Consider the following 18,706-nt stretch of genomic DNA (forward strand, 5'->3'; position numbering starts at 1 on the left):
TTTCATCATTTAAACTCTCTTATTTCTTTTCTCACCAGTTTCTGGTCTTCAGCCTATTGTAATTTTTCTTGTTTCTCCAGCTAATGGTGATGTAATTTCATTACAAATTTTAGGCAGCCAGAAGGCTGCAATAGTGTTCAAGCATACTCTCCTTGTTAAAGTAAATCACTCCCATTTGGGAGCTCACAACTGCCTTTCTGAAAAAGTGCTCACTCAGCAACAAACACAGTTAACAGAAGACAACTGTGAGTCACTCTTGGATTAGCCCTGAAACTGAAATAATAAAACTTGTCTGCATCCCACCTGCAGCCTCAGCAGGAGAGTGTGATCTGTAGGGAATATAATGATGGAAAAATCAGCTGAATTGGATGGATCGTTTTTAATGCAGTCCCAGTTGGCAACAGATCATATACTGTTTCTTCTGGACATTAGCATGGAAAGGCTAATGGCTAGCAGGTTTATGCTAAAGACCCACTTAATTAGATACTATAAGTGCATCACAAAGTCAAGGAAGTTTCCTTGCTGGGATGTGACCTCCTAAGTCGTGTCTTTCCAAATGAATTCCTTCCTTGCATTCACAAGATTCACAGTTAGTTTAACAGCATTAACAAGTAGGCAAACGTCATGGCAACAGCTCCACTGTCATTTACACCATATCTACAGTATACCTGTAATTGGCTACTCACCAGTTATGGGAAGCTGTTTTATTCAAAATTAAATAAATAGCTAAATACCTAAATTCAATAATTTTGTCATTTGTATATTTATTTAATTTAGAATAAAACAGCTTTCCATACCAGTCACTTATACTGACAATTTATACATTGCTGTCCTTTGATGAAAACACTATATTACTAACACCTTTACAATGACACCAACTTGGGTGAAAACAAATTAAATTTAAACTGACGTGCCAATCTTGGTCCATCTTCACTTTATTGTTTTTGATGTGTCCAAAGGCTTGTAGATGTTTTGAGAATACAGAGAAAACAGAAGTATTCTTGAAATTCTCCAAACTTAGAACTTCTTAGGACACTCTTTTGAAAATATTTTGAAAATCCTTGAAATGTCGATGCTTCAGGATCCTTCCTCGACCTTGAAAAGCACCAACTGCAGAGGCAAGCTTTTCACAACATGAGGCAAATGCTAACTACGATTAGGATTACCAGTTTTCTGAGACTGATAAACGCAGTTCTGTTGGCTTAGCCCAAGGCTACTCAATTGTCCCACGAAGACCTTAGTCTCAGCTGCATATCATTCGGCTCTACAGAGGCCTGGTAAAAAAAAAAACTATTAATTTTACTGGCTGGAGAACGGATGCGACTAAAAGTTGCAGGATAGTAGATCTCAAAGACAGGACTTGGGATCCCTTTAATTAGCTTCTTGTATATTTGCAGTATCTAGAAATGTTAAAATTTGTTCCTCAATCTTTTAGTTGAAATTCACCCTTGATTCAATAAGGAGCTCATCTTTTAGTTAATAATTCAGTATATTAAAACACATACTGTAGAAAATGACCCACTAAACTAGACAATTCCTCAATTTAGCATTAAAGCCAAGCAGTTCTTGGCTCGTAACTGGTATGCTAGGATGATAGCCTACCAAATTATCTTCTTCTTTGATTATTGGCATAACTAAGCTAGCTAATCTTGCTAACTTAGTTGTGCTAATTAAGGTCTTGCTAGCTAGCTAATTTTCTTAGCAATGGATAATTTTGTTTGCAATGGTTCTAGTTAGCAATTATATTTAATTTATGTCCTAATGAACTGAAGAAAAAAAATATATAAATTCTGTTTCTCAGACACAAATCAATATAAAACAGACAGAAAATGTTTTAATACCAGATTTAAAAGAACTAAGTTTGGAGCAGACTCCGGTTTTCTGGAAGTTTTGTTCCAGATATTAGGAAAAAGAAAAAAATAATTCTAGATAATATTCTTAAGGTGGTTAAAAAAAAAAGAGCTGATTTTATTGTTTTAATGTGGCTGTTAAAATTTGCTCAGAGTCCAAAATGACACTAAGATTTGTATCTTGATCCATAACATTGCTGACTGAATTTTTAGTCAACTATGGTTATAAAGAACTCAATTTCAGATTTATCTTTATTTAGCTTAAGTACCAAGTGAATAAGTAAGTGGGATGTTAGCAGTGGTCCTGAAATTTTTATCACTTACTACCCACAAAACCACAAATATGTCCAGAAACCAAAACAAATCCTAAAACTTTATGTCCCATCTTGTTTGAATTCTTGTTTGTGTTGTTTTTACTCTCAAATGTAAGTCACTTTGGATAAAGGCGTCTGCTAAATGACTTTAGAATAGAATAGAATAGAACAAAATCCTAAAGTCATGCTGCCCTCAGACTTCAGTGATTTTGCTGTCACCAGAGCTGAATTTCAGCTTCACTCTTCCCAAAATTGATCCAGTTTTTCCTGTCCTCATTGTTTCTGTAGAATTTAGTTAAAAGCCTAAGTTCTGCAAATTCTGGCATCCAGGAAAGGCACATTTCCATGATGAAACACAATGGTAGCTAACTAGCTGCTAGCTTATAGCTAATGAAACATAGTAGTTTTGGTTGGAGACGCCTTACTCTTTCCCACTACACTCTGAATTTGGAATTTCAACTACAAATCCTTAACAGAAAGCCTATCAAAAACAGTCTCAATTAAAATTCACTAGTTCTTGACCTTTTAACCTGTTTTAAGCAACCTTTTTTGAGCAACAACTATAAGTTACTATATATGTAACTTGTCTTAATGAAAATCTCTGAACTTGCTTTAGAAAGACAAAATATTTTAGGGATTAAAAGTTGGGTAAGTTTCCCAACTTTTCCAATAGATACAGATGTCACAAAGTGTGAAAACCTCTCTTTTCAGGGGAGAAAGTGGTGAATGTAGCTTCATTGGAGACTGTCCATAGAACAAACAAAGTGTAGCATGTCTGGATTTGTTTCTCAAGGGCAGAGCATCCAGCAGCGACCAGCCGGCAGTGAGCTCTGCTGTGTTTGTGTAGAGGATTTCATTTGGGAGTTAACACTATTCTGTGGCTGTCGTTCTCTGCACACCACCACCACAGAGAAATTGGAAAAAAGCATAAAATGGAAAAGTTAAAAGGAAATGAATAACACCCTGAGGCGCTCCCCACACAACTGGTTTCTGATTTCTATTTGTTTCTCAATTCGAGCCTCCACTGGGTCGCCCAACACACTGACCGACAACCGACATTAAAAACAAATGAAAGGAAGCATCATGGCACCCCAGTCTTTCTTCAAGGTGTGTGTTTCCTGGCCTGTGAGGAGCACTGCTTGTGCAGAGTATTTTCAATGAACAATTTGACTTGTCTTGAATAATAAAATTCTAAAGACTATTTGAGTCTTTCTAACAGGTAATTCCCTACTCTGGTAGCACATTTTTGTCTTATTCCTATATGAGCTCATACTTGGAAAGAGATGATACATAATTTTCTTCATGTAACCACTGAACTCTACCATGGCCTCCCTGAGGATTGCTGGGGCCACAGAGCTGAATGGGAACATACTTTCTCATTTTTGATCATTTATTTATGAGACTACTGAAAATAAATGTTTCACGCCTCCAACACTTTTGACTTTAACATTTGGTTCTGGAAATAGTGCTAACTACTGCGTGGACTAAGACTTTGCATGTTGTTCTTCTTAAAGGAAATGTCTATATATGCACATTTCAATGTGATGAGATTTATTAATCAGAATGTATTCACTAAAAATGTGAAATAGTTATGTAACAGAGTTATTTGTACTTGTACAGGTATACACATTTTTTTTTCTTCTTTGCACCACATAGAACTTGTCTAAAACAAAAAAAGGAAGATTTTTTAAGGTTGATGTATTTTTAAATACAAGCCACTACTTTCATCAAGTAGTTTTTAATCAATCAATCAAACAAACGTTATTTATAAAGTACTTTTTACAAAACAAATTGCAATACAAACTCCTTTACAATAAAAACAACAAAATATGTTTAAACCCATCAAGTTCCCAAGACTACAAACCAGCAAGTCACACATACACACACATACATGAAAAATACCTACCTACGCATACATATAACCACATGCACATACATATACATAAAATGATGCTCTCAACCAGTGCTATCCTAACCCTTACCAGTTACAATGAGGAAATTAAAACACTGGGAATTTAAATAGCAGATGTTAAGCTGACTAATGGATAAAAGCAAAATAAAATGGATAAATAAAATAAAGATAAAAAATAATAATAATATAAGATAAAATAAGACACTAGAAAAATGGAAAGGAAAGACTGGTTAAAAATATTAAAAATGGAATAAAAGGCTTTATCTAATAAAATAAAAATTATCAACACTGCCTAAACCGAACCAAAAAGTTTGAGTCTGTATTGCTCATTGGTTGAAGCTTTACATTTTAGTTTCCTGTCTCAGAGAACAGCCTCTGTTGTCTTGTTTGAAAATCTAGTTCATAACATATCAGGGACGCACAGATATATTATGGGTGGAGCTGATAAAAAGGCTAGGGAGGGAAACACAAAACTATGTTTTTATATACTCTAATAAGGTGTAGATAATGAATTCCCTAGTGTTTTCTGCATGTTTGTGTTTATAATTACAAAGAAAAAAAGTCAGTTGGGTTGTAAAGTTGAGCCAAGAAAGAGGAAGAGGAAGAAAGTAAGAAGATGAATTCATCTGCTCTTTTCAGAAGTCAGAGCTGTTGTACGCTGTGGGACTGAGGCGGCCTCCAACCTGAGATTGAGGGCACTTGCCTGCTGAAATTGGGGCCAGCAGATGGCATTTTATTTGAAAATGCACTCAAAGCTGCTCAGAGCTGACAAGCGCTTTGGAGCGATGTGGTGACGGGCAGATACACAAACTGTCACAGCAGGAACAGGAAACTAAAGGCCAATTAGGATCAGCAGAGAAGCTGTGGGCCTCAAGAACAAGGAGACACTGTGACCTTTAGAAAATACAAAAATATATAGAGGGCATGTTTTCAGGTCTCCTCCTGAGTTTGTTCTCCTCAGATTGTTTTCTTTTCATCTCAATTCAATTTATTAGAAGACTAACAGGCAGTAATGATGAGTTAGAGGAAATCCAAAGGAATGAAACCAAATAGGCAATACATAGCTCCTATACATAGACAGATGTAATTACAGTCTGGAGGAGCTTTAGGCAAAGAAAACAGATAAATGTGGCAAATAAAAAATGCTTAAAATAGAGGTTTATTTAAACATATACATGTTAAGCCAAGTTATCTGCTTTCAGCTGTGTATAACGGAAGACCTGAAGTCAGTCTCTTGGAAGAGACAATAAGGCATAATAGCATGAAACACACAAGCTAAATGTCCGACTTTCACCAGGACTTAGGGTTTAAAACGTGTTTCTTTAAGGTTGTCCTCTCCTTTGCCTGTTTTATATTTTTAATAACTTATTATTGTGGTGGGAGAAAAGGTGCACAAGAGGAGGGGTGCTACAAAGTCAGATTAAGCATTTGTTTGTAAGACTGAAATAAGACTATTTCACTTTTACTCACAAATGTTTTGACATATGCACCATTTAAAAATAGGCTGAATCATTAAGTTTATTCAAAGTTGCAAAGTTTTATTTTAATGTTTGCAGCTGCAACCTGTGGGAGACAGCGTTGGACCATCCAACTCTGTCCAAATGCAGGGATGTATCTTTTTATTCTGGAGGTTCCTGAGTGAAATGACTTATAAGTTTCTAAGCTATGCCCATGATAAAATCTAATTCTCCAAATACAAAGGAAAGAAGATCTGGTGCTTTCTTTATTATTTCCTTTTCCACAAGAGACAATTGTGGTTCCCTTAGTCTCTAAAAGTAGAATGGGAAGTAGAGCCTTGTGGAACCAGCTTCCAGGTTTGGTTCAGGAGGCAGACACCATCTCTACATTTAAAATTATGATTAAAACCTTCCTTTTGATAAATCTTATAATTTGGAGTTATGCTGCCATTGGCATAAATAGCAGAGGGACATCTCTTGATGCCATGAGCGCTTCCTTCTTTTTCGTCTCTCTGCACTTTTATTTTCTTTGTATACATATATGACTGTATTGGCACCATTCATTTGTATTTCTCTTCTTTCTCAGCAGGTCTCTCTGGCTAAAAGTTGTCTCTTGTTCCTGTCCTCTCCAACTCTAGCTGGTCGAGGCAAATGGCTGCCGTCCCTGAGTCGAGTTCTGCCAGGGGTTTATACTTCCCGTTAAAAGGGAGTTTTTTCCTTTGAGCTGTCACCCACCACCCCATGCATCTTGGGGATTAATTCTGTAGATAAGCTATTATGTTTTTGTGAATTTGTTTGTATAAAGACAGTAATAAATTGGATTTAATTTGCATTGAATTGATTTTGCCTGTAAAGTGCTTTGAGAGTACTTTAATGTGAATTGGTGCTGTATAAATAAAGTTGCACTGAATTGAACCGGACCATCCTCTCATAAAGAAAGAAGATAATTCTGTCCGACAGAGCAGTTCTCAGGCCGAGCAGACGATCTGGCGAAGAACTGCTGCAGCTTGCAGCTTGATAAGCCCAGCCTCTTGATATGAGGCAGGTGTGGTAGGAAGATCCAAACAGGTCCATGCACCTCCTGCAGCTGAAAGCAGTTAATCTGAATAGGTGCAGTTCCAAAACACTTACCAACCCAACCACCCCATGACAGTAACCAGAAATGCAATGTATTATTATTATTATTATTATTATTATTATTATGCACAGTGGTGTGGTGGTTAGCATCGCAGCCTCACAGCAAGAAGGTTGCTGGTTCAAACAGTGGCCTTTCTGTGTGGAGTTTGCATGTTTTTCCCGTGTATGCGTGGGTTCTCTCCAGGTACTCCAGCTTCCTCCCACTGTCCAAAGAAATGCATGTTAAGTTAACTGGTCACTCTGAATTCTCCTTCAGGATGAATGTGACCTTGAGTGGTTGTTTGTCTCTCTGTGTTGGCCTTGCGATGGACTGGCAACTTGTCCAGGGTGTAGCCTGCCTCTCATCTGCTAATTGCTGGGATAGGCTCCAGCTTCCCCGTGACCTGATTTGGAATAAGTTGTATGGAAAATGGATAGATGGATTAGTATTATTTGTGTTTGGGTGGCCGAGAGGGGAGTGCAAAGGTGGCATGAGGAGGACCTGACCTGGACTGTGAACACCTCTGAGCTAATGAAGAAGGCCCAGCAGAGATTACACTTCCTGAGGATGCTCAGGAAGAATAACATCACCCAGAGGCTGCTGGTATCCTTCTACAGGTGCACTAAGGAGAGCATCTTGGTGTACAAAATGTGTGTGTGGTACACCAGCTGCACGGTGGCTCAGAGAACGTCACTGCAAAGGGTCATAAACACGGCCCAAAAGATCATTAGCTGCCCTCTCCTCACACTGGAAGAACTGCATCGTTCCCACTGCCTCCAGAAGGCTGGCAGACTTTTCCAGGACTCCTCTCAGCCCGGTCACCACATGTTTGATCTGTTACCATCAGGCAGGCGGTACAGATCAATCACTGCAAGGACAAACCGGTTCAGGAACAGCTTTTACCCAACAAGAGCCCTGAACAAATGTTTAAGTAGTTGATAATTCCACCTCCTGTGCCTTATTAAGCTACTATATATGTCTATTTTGAACGTAACACTTGTGACTTAATTAAAGTAAGAAGCAATAACTATATTATACTATAAATAATATAAATAATATTCTGTATAGTTTTACTTTATTTTATTTTTACTTTATGTCATCTTATTTACTATATGTTGAATTTTGTCTTATATGATTGTTGCAATTATTCTATTTTATTCTGTTTTGCACTTACTGGAGGCTTTGTAATTTCGTTACAATAAAGTTCTATTCTATTCTAAAACTAGGTATTGACAGGTCTGGAGACTCAAAATTAAACTTGTGTTGGCAAACTCTGAGACAGGGCCTGTTCCAGAAATGAGGTGCAACTGACTGAGTCTGAAAGGAAACTCTGGGTTAAATTACTATGAGCTGAGCAACTCTGAGACTTCGGTTCCAAAACAGCAGCTTTGAGTTGGTTCAATCAACGCAGTTTCTTTACCCTAAGTAAACTCACTTACCATGGTAACAAACTTAGTATGACTTATCACGCTTTCTGTTACAGAAAACCCAGTTTCCCCAACTCAGGATTAACATACTTAGTTATAACCCGCTTTCTGGAACATTCATTGAAAGATTCAGATGATAAAATATATAAGGTAGATAAGGGCATAAGGAAGTAAATAAAGTTTATTTCTTAAGCACTTCTCACCAAGGTTATTATAGTTAACATATAATAAAATAATGAAAACTAGAATAAAAAAAAAAAAACATTCTCGTTAACTGAAATAAAAATAAAAAGTTTTTAAAATAAAAAGAGTTTATGAAAAACGATAACTGAAACTGTATAGTGTGTTTACAAAACAAACTAAAATGAAAGCAAAAATGTCCTTCGTTTTTGTTTTTTGTAAATTTATTTCCGTGACGTCATGTGTCAACAACGTGTCCGCCCGCGCCGGCTAGCGTGATGCTACGGAGAAAGTTAGGAAAAAGCGGCAGACTCCTATTTGGGATTTCTTTCATTATGACCATGCCAAAGATAGAAGTGCGTTGTAGAAGAAGCAGGTGATACAATATGTGGATGGAGAAAAAAAAAAAAAAAAAAACAAACAACCTACGTGAGAAGGCTAACATGGAGTACCTGGACCAGGTAGCCTCTCTGCCCCCCTCCCCGGAAAGAGAAGCTTTAACCAGGCCGAGCAGCATGGGGAAGGAACGTGAGTCAAAGATGTATGTGTGTGTCAGTTACACACACACACACAGAGTCACACACAAAATCTTGAAAAGCTGAATTTGAGAGGCTTAAATTCGTTTTTGTTTACAATGTTGGACAGTAGGTTATGTACGTTTAGCATAGAAGACAAGGCAGTTAATTTGTACAGCACATTTAATGTACAGGACAATACAAAGTGCTTTACATAAAAGAAGAGCCTTACAGATATTGAGAAATAATAAAAGGCAGCAACACATAGCAAGAATCACAATAAAATTATAAATTACATTAAAATGATTAAATGCAAGATTAGTTAAAAAGTTATTGTGCAGATTTCATGCATAGGCGCATGAGAAAAGAAATGTTTTTAACCTGGATTTAAAAATGTCTACATTTGGTGAAAGTTTAATCTCCACTGGCAGTTTGTTCCACTTGTTTGCAGCAAAACAGCTAAATGCTGCTTCTCCATGTGTAGTCTGGACTCTGGTCTGGACTAGTTGACCAGAGTCTTTGGATCTAAGAGTTCTGCTAGGTTTATATGCTCTTAACCCTCTGGTGCATGAATTATTACAAAACAGTACCATAATTTTTTAAATAAAATATTTTACTTCTACAGACATGCACATTGATGTTTTTCTGTTTTTAATCTTATTTTAACTTGTATTCAGTGTATTGATTTTTCTATTTGATCTATGAAAATATTTATTAAATAATATCTTGTCATATTAATATAATATAAATTTTCTATAAAAACACCTGGATGATTTTCTTGTCCTGTTTATCACACCCATGCATACATTTGAAAACAGCCTTTAAATATGTGTCCACTGTAGTGGACACTATGCATCAAAGGGTAACGTATCACAGATGTATTCTGAGCCTAAACCGTTCTGGGATTTGTAAATAATCAGAAGGGTTTTAAAATCTATTCTGTGACTGACTGGAAGCCAGTGTAAAGGTTTTAAAACGGGTGTGATGTGTTCAGATCTCTTAGTCCTGGTTAAAACTCTAGCAGCAGCGTTTTGGATGAGCTGCAGATGGTTACTGTCCTTCTTAGGAAGCCCTGTTAAAAGATTGTGACAGTAATCCAGCCCACTGGAGATGAATGCATGGATGAGTTTCTCTTGGTCTTTCTGGGAGACTAAACTTTTAATTCTGAAAAGAAAAGCACATCAGCATCCAGCTGAGATACATCAGTATCTTAACCAGCTGCTGGCTCTGTGTTCTATCAGACACGTTCACTTTAAGTGTCTAAAATATTCACTGCTTTATCATGTCCAGTATAACATGTGAGGTTCTGTACTGTTAATCAGCTGCAGTGATTTGTACTAAAGCTGCTGCACCTTTAGTCCAATTCTATATGTAGTTAATTATTAATTGTTTTAATGAATGAATTAAACCTCTAGTCTAGAGTTTGTTGGGTTTTTCAGGTTGTTCATGATTAGTCAGATTGAGCTTCTTTTGACTCCTGGCTGCCAAGGACTGTGAACTGGCTATTGAATGGATTCATGTTATGTTGATGCGTGTCTTTAGTATGTTGGTTATGGTGATTTTTACCTAGCACACTATCTCAGAAACAGCACTGCACACATTTTTTACTTAAGGCTGCTATCTTATGGGCTGTTGTATTTGATTTGTGGATGGCTGTTCATGTTTCCTCCTGCTTGTTGAGTTTTTATTATACAGTGCTGATTCTGATGATTTTTAATTTTGCACTAACATTAAACTAAAACTAACACTAAAACTAATAAAAACTAAACCAAAACTAAACATTTTAAAAAAATGAAAACTAATTAAAACTAGAAAATCAGCTCTAAAAACTAGTTAAAACTAACTGAATTTGTCAAATGGCCAAAAGTCAAAACGAAATAAAAACTCCAAAAAAATCCAAAACTATTATAACCTTGCTTCTCACATCCACACAAAGTGTGATTAAAAAAGTCGCCACCATAAAAAAAAACATCATACACATACCCCAATATTTTGTCTTTAGTTTTATTTACAGCAAAGAAACTAAATGATGTTGATGATGTTGAAGATGCTGAAGACAACCACGACAAAACAAAGTGCCAGATTAGCATTAAGGCCAGCAGATCCGTTGTTGTCTCCTGCGTCTTTCTCCTGTCTGTCCTCTCTGAGACCTGCAGATCAGAACCAGGTGTGAGTATCAGCTGTCAGGTAGCTGATGACTGAAGAATGAAACAGAATCCATTTCCTCCTCAAAATGCTGTCACACATTAACTACTGCGCTCTGATCAGCTGCTTTCTACAGTCTCATCAGCATCTTTAGAAAACACAAACCTCTGATCCAACATGTTTCACTTTCACGACAATCAGGAAGCTGCAGCAAACTCACCAGATGGAGAAACTTTCAGATGGACAATAATGATGGGATCAGTGGCTCTCTTAATGTTGTCTGCGTTTTCCTGGAAGACATGACACTCATACGTCCCTGTGTCGTTAGACATCACATTCCTCAGAATCAGAGACACGTTTCCATCCTTCATCTCTCTGTCCTGGAGATCCACCCGGTTCTGAAAAGATGGATGCTGGTGGTCTGGATCAGTGCGATCGTCTCTGTATGAAAGAACATATTCCGGTGATCTTAGGTCAGTTCTGCTCCACTGAGCGCCTATGACGGGTTTGTCATCTGGAGCTTGACAAAGCAGAATGAGGGTCTGTCCAGGTTCAGCTGTGATGTTTTTCAGTTCTGCAGGAGAGGAAACAACACAGATCAGAGAGTTTAAAGAGATCAGAGAGAAGTGGGCTGCCATGTTATAGCACCCAGGCAGCGGTTGTGGTGAGTTAATGGCTTCGCTCAAAAGAGAGATGTTGTGGGCACAGCGAAACGAAAAGTAAGTAAAAATAAATAAAAGAGAAGCTATCCTAAAACACTCTCCATGACCTCAGACTCATGCTGCCTTAATCCACACCAACTTGTCAGAAACAATGTGCACGTTTTTTTAATCACTGACGAGCTGAAAGACTCACCTGCTGCAGACACGAGGCAAGCAGCTATGACTAGCATGTTTATACGACGGAGAGCAGCCATTTCCTTCTCTTTCAGCTAGTTTAGATGTTACTTCTAAACTTAGTTGTTAAAACCTAAGATGAAACTTTCAATGGTAGCACACGTTAGCTTTTTTTGCTCAAAGCCGACAGCTTCCGCGTAGGGTGCTCGTCACAGAATTTGCAGTCAAGTGCACGGAAGTGATGTCAGCAAATCTCCTTTTTTTTTTTTTCTCGCACCCAGTAGCACTACTTTTACACAACAAATGGACCACAGTCTCATCGTTGTCACATAAACAAATTCAAGATAAAATCTTACAAAACGCCAATATAATCTGCTCCTTTTCATTCCACTATTTACCAGTAACTTCTAACGACGACTACATCTGCAGAGCAATGTCCATATTCAATATCTAAATTTATTAATCATTGTTCGATCCGCCATCTTTCCCAAGAAAAATGTATTCCCATCCTGAAATCATCGAATCAGGCTGAAAACAGACGCTTGATGAAGCAAGGCAAGGCAGGTTTAGTCATACAGCACATTTCACATACAAGACAAACCAATTTACATAAACCAGGACTTTTTTAAAAAGCTGATAATAAACCTTCTTCAATATATACACAAGAGCACATTATGTGCTCATCACCATAATATAAAACTCTTTCCATTTTCCTGACAGAACAATTGAATTGAATGAAATGATTTACCTTACTGACATTTGTTTCAAAGAGCTCGGTGGTGCAGTGAACCTGTCGAATCCCCAGTGGTGTCATTTTACAGACTGACCTGCTCCCTGCTTTAAATGACATCTGATAATGTTCCTGTTTTGTATATAATCAAAAGAACAAGGCAATGAACTCCAGGCCAGGGACTTGAACCCTTGGTTCCCACATGGGAGATGGACACTTACGCAACTGAGCCAACCCACCATTTGATGCCAGTGGTGAACTTATAACATGTAAAAAACAACTACCGAAGCCAAAGAAACCTTTGGATCCAACCACTGTTAGACTTACCTCACCTCCCTGCAAGCAAAGCACTAACAAAATCAACCAGAGGAGCCGAAACGTCTTTTGTCTGCCTGCTTGCCGTTCCAACCACTCAACCAGTTTCACCGTAATATGCCTTCAAGTCAATAAAACTTCTTAGTTCTTCTCACTGTAGGTTCCCGTCTGCTCTTGGGTCAGCAATCTTACCCTTGTGACAAATTAAGGAAGTGGGTGTTCTTCCTCAGCATCTGGAAAATACATAAAGAAACTAATTACATATAAAGTACAAAAAAAGTAATGAATTTTTTCAAACTGCAAAAAATGAATAAAAAGAAGGGGAAATTTACCATGTTTGATACCCCTGTAAAAGGGGGTCTGCTCTGGTCTCCATCTCTCAAATCTCAGGCCTTAAAGGGTCTCGCCCTGTTAAGTTGGACTAAACCTTATTTAAGCTGGAGGTGAGGAGACACTCCTGGCTACTAACTGCCTTTCTCCTACAGCCTACCCTGCTTCCTAGTGTAACACAACCAACCGAGTGGCCCTATCAGCAGTTACCAGACAAGCTGGTTAACAGCAGCTCTGCTCTCATGAAATGTGGCTTGAAAAAATATGCCTTAGCTTTTTCTTAGTTCCCTATCCTTATTTTTCTTTCCAGTTCTCTATTTAGCTCAAAAAAAGAAGCATTCTCGCCTGTCTGCCATCAGCATAATTTGACACGGCATGGTCTGATTCAGCCATCTTTCTCAATCCTCTAAAACCACTTCTTAAAACACATAATTAATCCTTCTCGTTAATCACCTTGTTATATGAAGTATATATACTCAGTTACAATTAGGGCTGCAACTGATGACTATTCTGGTAGTCAACATGTCGACTATTAAAATAACTAATCGGATTATCCATCCATCCATTGTCTGCCGCTTATCCGGAGTCGGGTTGCAGGAGCAGCTGCCTAAGCAGGGAAACCCAGACTGCCCTCTCCCCGGCCACATTCACCAGCTCATCAGGGGGGATCCCGAGGCGTTCTCAGGCCAGCCGAGAAATGTAGTCCATCCAGCGTGTCCTGGGTTGTCCCCGGGGCCTCTTTCCTGTGGGACGTGCCCAGCACACCTCACCAGGGAGACATCCAGACGAGATGCCCGAGTCACCTCATCTGGCTCCTCTTGATGTGAAGGAGCAGCAACTCTATTCTGAGCCCCTCCCGTTTCACCGAGCTTCTCACTCTATCTGTAAGGGAAAGCCGGCCACCCTGCGAAGAAAACTCATTTTGGCCGCTTGTATTTGTGATCTTGGTTCTTTCGGTCACTACCTTATCAGATTATGTATCTCATAATTATTAAATGGCTCGTTTCACTTTCAGCTTTGAAATCTTGCATAAGGTTGTTATGTAAGTCAGACGAGCCTCCTCTTTAAATGTTCGAGCATTGCAGACGTACTTCCGTAGTATGCAACGTCCGCTTTACAAATCTCACATGTATTTAATTTATTTTGTAAGTGTAACGTGAAGTTATCCCGGACTTCACATTACACTTACAAAATACGTAGTTTATAATTAACAGGAAAAGTGGATAGTAAACAGCTGTGTGTGGGGAGCAATAAAATCTCATGACGCATTAAACCATTTTTTCTTTTGTATTTATAAATATCAAATGATACATAAACATTTAGTTTAACAGAATGATCTACAGGCTGTGGGTGATGGTTCGTTTCTTCAGGTTCTGGACGTACTCTTTGGCCTGGTCGAAGCCCGTCTTTGGCTCCGTTTTGGGTGGTGATCCTTCCACCAGTTTGACAAAATAGTGACAGTAAACCTTGTCCATGATGCCAAACATGCCCCTACCATGGTAACGGATCCGCTTCAGGTATGTCCCTTTGCCGGAGAAGGACTCGGCTGCAGGAGAGGAGAAGGCGGGAAGCAGTGTGATGAAGAGAGATGAATAAGAGACACAACTCATTTCATTTGCAGAGATGTCCTTGAACAAGAACAGGTCAAAATGAAAAAAGATAGAGTTCAGGCTTATCAGCATAGCAACATGAATTACTTTGTCCCGCATCTAAAATAAAATCTACCTTTCTAGTCATTTTCTCCATTTTTTTGTTGATTTTCCTGCTTTCGGCTCTGTAGCTGACAACACAAAGTGACTAATTTGAGATTTGCAGGTTGTTTTAGGTTGAAAAAGTCTGTCTAGAGAAACTTCTGAGTCTAAATAAACAGCATATCACTATGTTTAAGTTTGAAAGCAGATCTAATTGGAGGTTCTGACACTCACCTACATAAAGGTTAGATTTATACTCCACATTATGATTCTTCACCGCCATCTCCTGAGCTTCTAGAAGAACCTGAAACAAAAACAGAAAATTACAGTCATACATGAACCTGTACGTGCATGGGTACGTGAGGTTTACTCAATAAATAAATGTGTGATGAAAGGTTAAAAAAAACTGTAATTAGGAATTACTGAATTAGTGAGTGCTGCTTCTAATTTTATCCAGCACAGATCCATGCTGAGACATCTAGGATGCACATACAGCTACAAACCTCCTTCATAACTTTTGCCCCTTTCTTGTCATTGAATTCTAGCTGTGTGATGGCCTCGTCGATACTCATCCCTCGGATCTGCAACGGAAAAACACAATTTGATTAAAAACAACCACAGAAATGTTTCTGCACCGCTGTCAGGCCAGCAGGTGGACAGAGGGGAGGGTGTGGGGGTCCAGTACCAGAGCAGAGCATTTTTCCTCAGAGTGCAGAAAAGACTGAAACTAATAAAAAAAATATGCTTGTTTTGTTCCATCAATCAAATAATATATTTACAACAATGATAAAACATATTGCATCCTCTTTCAATTCTAAAGTTAAATGGATCAAAACACCAAAAAAACAAAAAAAACAACAAACAACAAACAAAAAAAAAACATCTGGTCCTCATCAGGTCTTAAAATAAGGTAAATATATGACTACCACCATGACATGTAACAATGGGTTGTTATTGAAATATAAAAACTAAGCTAAAAATATAGAGGCAGTTTGTGGAAAAACTAAGTAAACTACTCCACACAAGTCAGAGCAGATTTACAAAGTCCATCCCTACAGCTTCTATAGGAATTGAACAGGTAGCAACCACGTGCTGCTGATCAAATGCACTTGATAATGAGGTCATCAGTGTAAGCTCCTCAATAAAAGCAGAAGTTTTATCAGTTTGTTGCGCTGCAGGATTTAGGTATGTGTCAACATAATGCCAAGGAGGAAAGATATCAGCAGTAATCTTGATCATCAATCTGGGAGGGGCTGTAAGGCCATTTCCAAGTATTTTGGGGTTCATCATTCTACTGAGAGATTATTCACAACATTTAGGACAGAAACCTTTAAGAGAGCTCCCAGTCTTTGCTGGATGGGATGCCACAGCAACTTCAGACCAAGATCACACAGTGTAATGTTCAGAAAAAGTAAAAAACTCAAGAGCGACATCTCAGACCTCAGACTCCGCAGGCCTCACTTTGCATGTTAAGTTCATGACAGAACAATTTAAAAAAAGAGTTGCAGGAGAAAGCCTCTTCTTTCAAAAAAAAAAAACATGGCAGCACAGCTTATGTTTGCAAAGCTGCATCTGAACAAAGACCTCAAGACTTCTGGAACAACGTCCTTTGGAGAGACCAGACCATGTTGAAGACATTTGGTTAGAATGGGGGGAAGAAAAAAAAAGAAAAAAGAAAAAAAGCTTGTCAGCACAACAACCTCGTAGCAACTGTCAAGCACGGTGGTAGAGGGATGATGATTTGGGCTTGTTTTGCAGCAAAAGGACCTGTACACCTTCCAGTGATTTAGTGCAGCCTTTTTCAACCCTGGTCATATGGAGACCCCTGCCCTGCAAGCTTTAGACGTTTCCAACACACCTGACATAAATGAAGGACTCCTTAGCAGGATTGCATAAATGTTGATGAGCAGTTCAACTGATCAGAGTCAGGTGTGCTGGAGTTGGAAACCTAGAAAACATGCAGGGCAGGGGACCCCGAGGGGAAGGATTGAGAAACACCGATCTAGTAGACCATGAATTCCTCTGGATACCAAAGTATTCTAGAGTCAGATTAGACATGGTCCAGTCAATATTGTGATTTTTTTCTTTTATATGATGTTTTGATACATTAGAAAGAGGGTCATCTTTACTCTACTTGCTTCCATTGTACTCCATCTGATTTAGCTTTCAGAATTATTTTCAGTTTTCATGCAGCAGTAGGGTGGAAATGTCATTAGATGCAGTGCAACATCAGTCCCAGTGGCAGACCTTACCATTTTGGCCAGGTACCACATGTGGTCTTTGCTGTATTTTATCTGCCTCCTGCAGTGGTAGATCTCCTGTACAAAGAATCAAAGTGTTGAGAAACTTGTTAAAAAAAAAGAACCAACTGTTTTACTGTTTTATTCATTAACAAATATTAAGCCAATGACTATGAAAGTTACAAGTGACCTAGGGATGTCTCAATCTAAGAGTCATGTTGTATTCTGGCTGAGACTTACTGCTGGTCTGCGAGGTTCATCTGGCAACTGAGGTGGATATACTGTCAGATTACGCCTCTCCCAGTGCCTTGATTCCACTGAAGTGCTGGTGTGGAGACATGAGAGCTGCTGTGATGCACCACTCACAATCTGTAACCTGAGAGATGGAGAAGAAAGAGGACATTATATTTCAAATATTTTATTTTACTTTAAAACATTTTTGGCTGCTACTTGTTGTTGTAACACCCATATTTCCCAGTCTAGGGGAAGAATAAAGTATTATCTTAAATAAATAAGTGAAGGTAATTGCAAACAACTTCTATACTCAAACATTTTGCTCCAAAATATTTCTAAAAGGCAAAACAAAGTTCTTTAATGACCCTCTGAAATGGTCTCTAGCTACATCAGTACATAGAAAAGCCCAAGACAACCTAAAATTACTAAACCAGAGGTATGTAATGAAATTAAATGTGTTCCTAAATCCACACTGAATTACGGGAAGTAGATTTACGTGGTTTTAACACTGTTGAGCATGTTGGCTCAGTTTTTATTAAACAAAATATTAAAAATGAAAAAAGGCCGAACCTGAATACTACATCACAGCTAGCATTCTACAAGGTAAAACTTTGCTAATTTCAGCAACAAAATCTGCAATATTTCTCAGTAGTAATGGAATAGCTGTTAAACTGAGCTGCAACCATTGAAGGCAACTTGAGCATTATCACACAAAATAAAGGAGAAACCGAACTTTGAATGTTGTGTTTATCTTGTGTTCGATTAAAGTTTGTCTTTAAAACAACATGTTAACTGAATGATTACTTTAACTTTACATTTTACAAAGCGAAACGAGTAGGGGAAAAATGCATGTTTAATATATCTGACGTGACAAAAACAAATTTATTGTCTCATGATTTGGATGTAACGAGTACAAGATGCCAATCTGAGCTGAGTTCGTCCTTCTGTTGAGACTGTTAGCATTACAGGCACATTAATCAATTGACTTACCTGGACTGTAACAGCCCTGGGATGTTTCTCATAAAAGCGACACCTGAAAGCAAACGCGAACGCATTAAAACAAATATAGCAAAATGTTAAATTTAATCATAAAAAAGCTAATTCCTGATCATTTATGCTTAATTTATCTCACCGTGTCCTCTCATTGCGGCCGCCATGTTGGATTTTCCCGACGCTGCGCTTTACGGCTGTTATGTTGGTAAGCAACATTCGCTTGGCTGTTAATTATTTTTATGTACGTATGAAAGCATTGGAAAGTCTTGTATGTTTTAAATGCTTAATTATTAGTAATAAAATAAATCGCAAACACACTGTAATTCTGGTTCCAGAATAGCAAACTCCGCATGGCTTGACACATATAGGATCCCGTACTTGACAATGACAGGATTTACGACACCACGCCGACTGTACGAC

The 18,706-nt window shown here is 38.3% G+C and overlaps 1 protein-coding gene across 1 annotated transcript; it reads right to left on the reverse strand.

The window, feature by feature from the left end:
* Window positions 1-14,401: 14,401 nt before the first annotated feature.
* On the reverse strand, window positions 14,402-18,534 carry mrpl22 (mitochondrial ribosomal protein L22). The gene is made up of 7 exons (XM_042008449.1): window positions 18,426-18,534; window positions 18,284-18,326; window positions 17,300-17,435; window positions 17,072-17,137; window positions 15,323-15,400; window positions 15,054-15,123; window positions 14,402-14,674 (listed from the first exon to the last, which is right to left on the reverse strand). Exons 1-7 carry the CDS (start codon window positions 18,448-18,450, stop codon window positions 14,466-14,468), a joined length of 627 nt encoding a protein of 208 aa, XP_041864383.1. The 5' UTR covers window positions 18,451-18,534; the 3' UTR covers window positions 14,402-14,465.
* Window positions 18,535-18,706: the final 172 nt, after the last annotated feature.

This window comes from Melanotaenia boesemani, chromosome 15 (genome assembly GCF_017639745.1).
Source record: "Melanotaenia boesemani isolate fMelBoe1 chromosome 15, fMelBoe1.pri, whole genome shotgun sequence".
NCBI classification, from domain to species: Eukaryota; Metazoa; Chordata; class Actinopteri; order Atheriniformes; family Melanotaeniidae; genus Melanotaenia; species Melanotaenia boesemani.